This window comes from Phalaenopsis equestris, unplaced genomic scaffold, assembly GCF_001263595.1.
Source record: "Phalaenopsis equestris unplaced genomic scaffold, ASM126359v1 Scaffold000600, whole genome shotgun sequence".
Lineage (NCBI taxonomy): Eukaryota > Viridiplantae > Streptophyta > Magnoliopsida > Asparagales > Orchidaceae > Phalaenopsis > Phalaenopsis equestris.
The window spans coordinates 1059944-1069440 of record NW_018165040.1 but is presented as its reverse complement, the minus strand read 5'-3'; the positions used below and the strand labels follow the sequence as shown (position 1 = coordinate 1069440).

The 9497-nt window shown below is 34.8% G+C and overlaps 2 protein-coding genes across 2 annotated transcripts; both read left to right on the top strand.

The window, feature by feature from the left end:
- Positions 1-689: 689 nt before the first annotated feature.
- On the top strand, positions 690-4337 carry LOC110029655 (potassium channel KAT1-like). The gene is made up of 2 exons (XM_020732048.1): positions 690-2816; positions 4073-4337. Exons 1-2 carry the CDS (start codon positions 2328-2330, stop codon positions 4322-4324), a joined length of 741 nt encoding a protein of 246 aa, XP_020587707.1. The 5' UTR covers positions 690-2327; the 3' UTR covers positions 4325-4337.
- Positions 4338-4388: 51 nt separating this feature from the next.
- Positions 4389-6119, top strand: LOC110029718 (potassium channel AKT6-like). Its single transcript, XM_020732139.1, has 4 exons — positions 4389-4535; positions 4833-5026; positions 5133-5685; positions 5894-6119. The coding sequence occupies exons 1-4, from the start codon at positions 4409-4411 to the stop codon at positions 6007-6009; spliced, it is 990 nt and encodes a 329-aa protein (XP_020587798.1). The 5' UTR covers positions 4389-4408; the 3' UTR covers positions 6010-6119.
- Positions 6120-9497: the final 3378 nt, after the last annotated feature.

Sequence of the window (9497 nt, the reverse complement as noted above, 5' to 3'; positions counted from 1 at the left end):
TTTGTGAATTCAATCTTTTACTCATTGATGAAATATACGAATATTAATCATCAATTTATTCAAGAACAAATTGAAAATTGTATAGAACGAAGCATGAATATTGACGACGGTTCAACTAAAAGCTAAGACACATGAAAAAAAGAAAGAAGACTCTGATGAAAAAATATGTCGAGTGGGAGTACCTGGATTAACAGTTGCCACATATCATTTTGATAAACAAATCTTATTTATGCTCTGAAAGGAAATCAAAGATCTCAGACAATTACACGAAACAAAAAAGACAAGCATATATATATATATATATATATTAAACAACATATTTTCACACTTCATCAAAAATTTTGTGAGAAATAAGATGTGAGAGAATAAGAACATTAATTATTCAGAAAGAATAGTGCGTTCTCTCTCTCTCTCTCTCTCTCTCTCTCTCTCTCTATCTCTCTACACACACGCACAGATATATTTGTGTGTAAAAAGTTTCAATAAATACATGCATACCACATACATACCACTCAATTCCTATGTATTTACATATCTAACACCTTAACGTCAATATTTCCGTACATGCCACCATATACATGCATAAAAATGTGTATTTCTCTTTTACAAAGTTAAAAAATGGTCGTTTTTTTTATTTAATATGAAAATTTTGGATGCTATAAATATAAAAAGTAATGTTTAGTGTTGGATAAGTAAATACATAGGAATTGGGTGGCATGCATGTAAATGCCCGTCATTAAAGAGAAGCCTAGACGAGGGTCATAAATCCAAAGAAAACTAAGAGCTGCAGCTTAATAAAATCCTCCTGACATTTGGTGCGTTTACTCTTTGAATTATTTTAACCAAATCTCAAAAGGAAAATAGGGATTTGATTACCACTACACATTTCGTTTACTCTTTGCATAATCCAAAGTAGCTTTTTTGATAAGACTAGTAACTTCTTTGGTTTTTTTTTTTTTTTTTACTTTTGCTGGTCCAGACTCAATTAAGGCTACAGCATCTCCATTAAAACAAAAAGAAATACTGCCTCGTATGTAGCAATTATCCTGATATTGTAAGAAAATGGATTTGACATTAAGTGTTGTACAAAGGATGCAGTTCAGCATTGATGACATATAAACTATGCCATCTTGTCTTTGTAATATAGAATCAGAGTAATAATTCTCGACAATCAAAGTATGATAAAATTTGCAAAAGAGGCAACTTCCATTGGACGAACCTATTTAAATTCAACGTCTTTTCTGCGTAGATTTTTTTTTTCTAGTTTCATTCTTTTTCCACTCTCGGTGTTTCTCTTAGATTTTATCTATATACCAGCGTTAAGCTGTCATAGTACCCATGAATTCAGGAATCTTCCCAAAGTGAGTGCCATTTAATTAAAAAAAGATACATGCTTTCCCACTTCCATTGCCCACATCCAAACACAAACAATGCAAAATTCAAACTTTTCTACCCTCACCTTTTTTGCTCCTTCATCACCTTTAATTTGACCTCAATATTATACTTGCCACCAAATGAAGTTAACATGGACCTTCATTTAGCTGCTATATATACACCTTCCCTCCCTCCCACGTTTTGGCAATCAGAAAGTAAAAATGAGATTTTCCTGCTCTAAATCCTACGTACAATGCTTCAATGATAACAGTTTCCATTATGGCAGTGACATAACCTTCTCTACTGATATAATGCCACCATTGGGAGCAAGCTTAAATCAGTATACCAAGCTCAGGAAGTATATAATTTCGCCTTATGATCCACGATACAGGTAAATCAAAGCTCCACTTCTGAATACTAAAATATGAAGAAGGAATTTGCTCATTCTACTCTTCTGTTGTCTTCCTCTCAGAGCCTGGGAGATGTTTCTCATCATATTAGTAATCTATTCAACCTGGATTTGCCCATTTGAACTGGCTTTCTTAAGATACTCACCAAATTTGCTTTCTTATGTGGATAACATAGTGAATGGTTTCTTTGGAATTGATATAGCTCTCACCTTCTTTGTTTCCTACCTTGATCATAAATCCTGTCTTCTGGTAGATGATCACAAGAGAATTACAACAAGGTATATATATTCTGAAATAAGCATCTTCAAAAGTATAATAAGTTGATTGTAGTGACAAATTTTAACGAATCTGTAGGTATATATCCTCGTGGTTCATGTTCGATTTATGTTCTGCAATGCCATTTCAAACAATCAGACATCTTTTCACAAAACATGGCGGTGATATAGGTTTCAAGGCACTCAATATGCTCCGGTTTTGGCGTCTACGTAGAGTAAACTCCTTATTTGCAAGGTTAGACTCTTTCTCAACATTTCTAAATTATAAATGACAACTAAAACGAAGAAAGTGACAAAGTGCTTGCATCTTGTCAGGCTTGAGAAAGACATCCGTTCCAACTATTTCTGGACCCGCTGCACCAAACTAGTTCTAGCAAGTATTCTGTATTTTCTTTCTTCTTTACTCGAGCAGGGTCTTACGAAAAAATTAAAATTACAGGTAACTCTTTTTGTAGCACACTGTGCTGGATGTGCCAACTACTTAATTGCTGACAGATATCCTGATGCAAGAAGAACCTGGATAGGTGTGGTAACGCCAAACTTTCGAGCACAAAGCCTGTGGGTCAGATATGTAACGTCAGTATATTGGTCAATTACAACACTGACAACAACTGGATATGGTGATTTACATGCTGAGAACCCAAGAGAAATGTTGTTCAGTATTTTCTACATGTTATTCAACTTGGGACTGACAGCCTACCTCATTGGAAACATGACTAACCTTGTCGTTCATGGGACTAGCCGTACGAGAAACTTTGTATGTTCCTTCCACTTTATATTTTAGCAAGGTTTCTCAAATATTTGCATCTACGAGCTATGGTTAGAATGACATATATATATATATATATATATATATATATATATATACACATACATACATACATATATTACTATTTGTTTTGAAAAATGAGAGAAAATGCAGCCATCCGTAGCAAAAATAAGGGCTAAATATAGAAAACGAGATGTTTTTTTTTTACAATCATCCCTTATTACAAGAGTTTCTTCCCCTCTTCTTTCCTCTACGTCGAGAGCTTCTCCCTTTCATGGCTAGAAGCTTAATTAAGCCCCTCTTTTGTCTCTCCCTCTTCCTTCTATTTGCTTTTTTTGTGTAATCGTCAACACGTTGGAGCCATCTGCTTTTATGGTGCTTAAAGGTGGCAAGTAATAATTTTGAATTTATTAGGTTGGTATCATAATGTAGATGTTAGGTAGATGATGGTAAGTACTGAATTTATAGAAGTTCGATTGAGGATAATAGGTATATATTTTGTATATAAGTTGTGTAAATCTCATTCCTAAACATTATCACCAATCTTTCATCTCTTCTCTCTTCTCTCTTCTCTCTTTTCTTTTTCATAAAGATGAAGTCCTAAGAATGATAGAAGCACTCATGGGAAGAATTTTGTTGTTATGAGGTTGACTTATTAAAATATCAGCTTACTATATCTTTCACCTCTACTTTGTGGGCCACTAATCAAGGGAAGAAGATATTAAGAATTAGATGGAAGAAAGAGAAACTCACTGAGATTGCAACGAGGAAAATCAATATAAAAAAAAAGGTTCAAAGTTTATAAAGCTTCTTGATCAATCAAGCATTCTAATTATTCCCCTTTTTTTCATTAAGATTATAAACAATCACATTGAAGTAAAATATTACGATAAGCCACTTTTCACATCTCAGTAAACCTGACAACTTCCATCATAAAGAGAGTTATGTTTTTTAAATCTCATTCATCTAGTATGGAAAAATGTTATACAGAGTGTTTCAATAACCGATCAAGTTACTCAATTCTTTTAGTGACACTTCAGAAATATTAGTGTATCAAAACAAATAAAATGTTTTTTTAATGCAAATGAATAAATAGCAGCAGGGAATGATTTCTAGAAGATCAACTTACTAGATTGGTTTATGAATTAACTGAACTCTATAGCCCGCTTCTAAAAAAAGTTTTCATACAAACTTAATGTCATATTTACCTTTTTCTAATGTTAAGTTCTTTTTCAATCTTATAGAGGGATACCATTCAGGCTGTGTCTGCATTTGCGAAACGAAATCAATTACCACGGCATTTAAAAGATCAAATGTTATCACACTTATGCTTGAGGTTTAAGACAGAAGAATTGAAACATCAAGAAAGCATGAATGGACTATCCAAAGGAATTCACTCAAGCATTTCCAGATATCTTTTTCTTCCTATAGTTCGAAATGTGTATCTTTTCAGAGGAGTTCATCATCATTTCCTCAATCAACTGGTACGGTTCTGAAACCAGAAATTTGTAGACAGCCCTCATGCAAATTTCTGACATAAATATCTGACACCACCTCCTTGTTATAAGCAGTTGGCTGAGATGCAGGTTGAGTATTTCCCACCCAAGGAAGATATAGTTCTGCAGGATGAAGTACCAACAGATCTTTATATACTCGTTTCAGGAGCAGTGGTTAGTTGCTGCTACTATTCTTCAGTTTCGGGTTTATGCTGAGGCACTTTTGAACTATGTATGACAGTATGGTTTATTTTGATTATATCTGTTGCAGGAATTCAGATCAAGTACAGATGGGTCCGAACAAGTAATGTTATTTATAATTACACGTGCATGAGTTCTTATAATAAAGTAGTCAAAACAAACGGAGAGAGTCCACAAGGAAAATACACACTCTCTCTCTCTCTCTCTCTCTCTCTCTATATATATATATATATATATATATATAGGGAGGGAGAGAGAGACATGGAGTGCTACTAATTTAATTATGAACCAAACTAAGTTCCCTAAATAATCCAGGTTCAAGGAAGAGCCTATGCTGGGGACATTGTTGGCGAAGTAGGTGTTCTATATAACATTCCCGAACCATTCACCATCAGGACCATCGAGCTATCACAAATTCTGAGGCTAAGTAAGAATATACTTGTTAATATTATTCGAGAAAGCATAATGGATGGAGCCATCATCATGAACAACCTTCTCCAGGTTTAAATTACACTTCAAGTTTCAAAATAACAACTTTTTCAACTTTTAACAATTTTCCAAATTTCAATAGAAGCTAGAGCTGATGATTATATGCATTGTTTTATAGAAGCTGGAGACTAATGGAAATTTACTAGTGGAACACAAAGGTCTGGCACCATTCCCAAACAATCAATTTTTCTCTTTACTATACCAGGAAGGCTATCAAGATCCAAGAAAAACATGGATGGCACCTGAATGTACTGATTCTAATTTGGCTATGGCCGCACAATTTGAAATGAAGAATACATGCTTCAAGGTAAACATGGGTGAAGTGCAAAATTTTGGTTGTGAAAGAGCTTTCTTCGAGAAACAGGGACAGATCAATCATGAATACTCAATGAAAAGCGAAGAAAACCTGCTAAATAAATCCAACAATAACAGTGAATGTCAGATCCAAAGAATCATGGAACAGGAATCCCATTTTAGACACTTAAATCCTGAAATAACAGTACCAAACTGGTCAGAAGGTGCAGTGCATCCAATGCTCAGCAATGCAGTTAGATTGGCAATACCTAGAGTCACCATTCATATGGTTTCTAAAGTAACACATGGATCAAGAGAAAATTTTGGGAAGTTGATACTTCTACCCAAGTCCATAAACGAGCTGCTTATAATTGGTGGTAGGTGCTCTTTCATTCAGCAAAAACATTGACATAAAACCTTATAACAGAAAGAATATACAGATTCAACAGACAAAAAATAGCATTTTAAAATGCACATCGCCTCATAATATTATACAAATAAATAAATGTGAAAATTACGAAGACATTTTGTTAACCTATGCAATATAATTCACAAATCATACTTTTTTAACTTAGAAAATTGCAGGCCAGAAGTTCAAGGGGTTTAAACCTACAAAGGTGGTGAATAAACAGAATGCAGAAATTGATGACGTCAATGCAGTGCGAGATGGTGATCATGTGTATCTCATTCAAGAACAATAACAGATAAGCCTACATAACGTGGTGAAAAAATCAATGTACAGAAGACGCTAAAGAAACTATCCAGTTATGTATGTCTTATGTAAGAACTAGTAAAATAAAGCATTCCTTGCCTAAATAAAAACTTCATGTAATTCATAGAAAATTCAGTTGCTCGTGTTAGCTGTATTTAAAAATTTGCCATAAATTCAACACCCAATCGTTAATAAAAAAATATATAAAAAAACAAGTCATGACCAAATAAAATAAATAATCCCTAAAAAACTGAATGAAGATGGCTTCAAGATTGATTCTACTCCTATATGAACACCACAGGATTAGAAATGGCGTTCAAGACATGCTCCCCAAAACATAGAATTTCTAGAAACTTTTGATAAAGGGCGGATTACTTCCACAAAATCTGCAAACAAAGTTGTGCCATTAAGTCCATGCCATAAACTGGTGCCCTCTAATCTTGAGAAGCAGAAGCATTCAATTGATTGCTCAAAATAAGAAACTCAGCTTATGTTTTTTTTCAGAATGACTGGAAAAAGTATGTCTTTGTAAAGATAACAAACTAATCCAAAGGAAGACTGAAAGAGCATCATCTATGTTGTGTGCTGGAAAATGTTTTGAATGCGGTACAAATCTCTAGAAAGATAATATAACTCATATGAGCTGGCTTATGGCATGCACACAGTCAACTAAAAGGTGTGAGCCCGGCCCTAGGAATAGTTCTCTTTTGTGAATAAGCTTGAAGACTAGAATTAATTGAAAGCAGCGCAGCAAAATCTCCTTTAAAGAGTAAGATTGTATTATGGTTTTTGCTTTCCTTTGTTAAGCACGGATGCTAATTTCAATACTATTTTGAATAATATTTGATCTTGAATTTTTAAAATTGGTAGCTACGATAAAATCCTAAATGGACATTACAATATAGTAAAAAGGACTACAAAAATATTCAATGGTTATTAACAACTAGTGTTAGATGATTAACTCTTCACTATGTAAATTCTTATAATCCTCACTTGTATAACATCCCACAAAAAGAAGTAATAAAGAAAGGAGTGGGGTGTCATCCTAGAAAGAAAAGATTAAGTTTATCTAGGTGAATATAAGGGAAGTTTTCAGTCTTCTTCAAGAAGGAAAAAGAGTTGCTATTTTTTATTCCAACAAGAGAATAAGCTCTTTGATTATAGCAGAGAATAATTCTCATTTGAACTCCTACAACAGAGGGGGAAAAATAACTAAAGCAACAACAACATATCCTTCTTTGTGTCTAATTCTCATTTTCAAAGTAGTCAATTGCACTTTCTCTCAGACAAAGTAGTTTCAATGACCGTATATCCAATTTTGTATAACATATAATTATTTGTGTACACACTTTGAAGTTTAATGATTATTCAATCTATACATAAATTTTGTTATTTTCTTTGATGATAATTAATCTCATGCAGTTACTCTGCGATTCATTGTATTTGACCCTTGATTGAGACACCCTTTGTTCTAACAATTGGAATATAAATAAATTTATGAAAAGTATGATGACTACGAAGTTCAAGATTAAAAATTTTGATGGCCCAAAAAGATCTTTAGAGAATCAAGATGCGTGGTACTAGTGCAACATGGACTTGTAAAAGCACAAATGAGGTATAGCAATATGCCTTAAATTATGAGTGAGGATAGAACAGAGATGGACGAGAATTTTCTCTAAGGAGTTCAAATGTGATTGTTGAACAAGGTCATGTTAGAGATCTTAGAAAAAAATAACCGTAAAAAGTTTGTCTCCAGTTAGATTCTTTGTATATGAAAAAAAGCTTTTCCAAAAAAATTTATTAGAACTAAACACTCTATGTGCTCCACATGAAGGAATGCATACAAATTAAATCAAATATAAACTAATTTAATTCCATCATTCAAGAATTTAGAAATATTGATGTAATTGTTAATATTAAAGATCAAATTTTGTTATTAGCACATTCATTATATCTCTCTATAAAGCACTTTCAAGAATTCATATCATATGGTTGTGATACAAAAAAAAATTCGAGAATCTCAAGAATTCACTTCCTTAATAGGAGGGATTTCTAAGCTCCAAAAAAGCAATAAACTAGCAAAAAGTTTATTGCGCATACTAAGTAAATATGAGTGTGCTGAGATTTGTATCTAATGTAGAGTCCTATTTGTCAATAGATGATGTATAAGAATTTATTTGTAAATGTTGTAACTTGTAAGGCTCTATATAAGCCTGTCATCAATGAAATGAACAAGATTTTTTTGAACAAATAATTTTAATTTGGTATCAGAGCCTCAACCCTAACCCTAGCAGCCGTTCTCATGCTCGATAGGTCGCAACGAACGCTTCAGTGACTTAAGGTGATGACAACGTGCGAAGGAACGACATCGTGCGAAGGAACAACGGCGGTTTCGGGCAAGGCAGAGTGGAGGAGAAGAAACAACGGTGTGACCCTTCTGTGTGTTGCATTCCTTTCTTCGGTCACGAGTGGACTGGTAAGGAAGCAGCTGTGATGGGCTAGGGCAGAGCATGGGTCACGTGTGAATAGGGAAGGAGGAGGTGATGGCTTCTGGGCAGGGTGGCTCGAGCAGCTCAAACGTGGCTTCACTGCAAGGGAGGCGAGATAGTACAGAAAGATAGGGACGGTGCAACAGACTCAGCCATGCAGAACGTCGAAGAAGTTGCGACGTGATCCGACCTGAAAGATACAATCACAATTAGAGCTAACTGAGAAGGCAGCGATGGGTTTGCTATGTATGAAACAGTGGAATTGTGGCTCAAAAGTTAGGAAGGCAACGGAGGAGGGCTTCATTTCTAGAGTTCCACTCAACAGCACGGAGGCGAAGGGTATAAGCGGTTGTACGGGACAGAGATTGCGGCTTTGTGCGGGTTAAGACAAAGCGGATCGCACAAATTTGCAAGAAGGAAGTCACATATGTTATGTGTGCTCTAGATTTATCCTTGTGATTGAGGATGTTAGGAGACAGCGATAATGCAGAAGGTAGAGCATTGAAATTTTTGGAGAAGATAAATCCTAAAGTTTTGAAGGTCTTGGTCAGACTCATATAGAAAACTAGCATCTTGATGGGAGCCACTACCTCAAAATGTGCTCCAACATAGGTAAAACTAAATCTCCTCCTGTGGATCTGAAGCTCGATGGACCGGCCAAATATCTGTGTTAGTCGTGTCAGATCGAAACTGCTCTAGTAGGGAAGAGACTACAAAGATACCTGACAGAAGTAGAGCTAAAGAGTGTCAATATTGAGGGGGATGAGTGGAAGACCACACATGCATTGATTTACACCTAACTACTCAATTTGATAGTTTCATCGATTGCCTTATCAATAGATGACATTCGAAAAGTAAAAGACATCTGGGTAAAGCTAGCTTAAAATCACATGAAGATGTTCCAAATTCAGCGTGAGATAAAGACAGTGGCTCAGGGTGATAAATCAATTCAAGAGTACTCCATAGAGTTTGAGCGTCTGTGGCAAGA

Coding starts and splice junctions, on each gene's coding strand:
- LOC110029718 (XM_020732139.1), top strand. CDS start 4,409: ATGCAGGTTGAGTATTTCCCACCCAAGGAAGATATAGTTCTGCAGGAT. Junction 5,027..5,132: donor TCATGAACAACCTTCTCCAG/GTTTAAATTACA, acceptor ATTGTTTTATAG/AAGCTGGAGACTAATGGAAA. Junction 5,686..5,893: donor CGAGCTGCTTATAATTGGTG/GTAGGTGCTCTT, acceptor AGAAAATTGCAG/GCCAGAAGTTCAAGGGGTTT.
- LOC110029655 (XM_020732048.1), top strand. CDS start 2,328: ATGACAACTAAAACGAAGAAAGTGACAAAGTGCTTGCATCTTGTCAGG. Junction 2,817..4,072: donor CTAGCCGTACGAGAAACTTT/GTATGTTCCTTC, acceptor TCAATCTTATAG/AGGGATACCATTCAGGCTGT.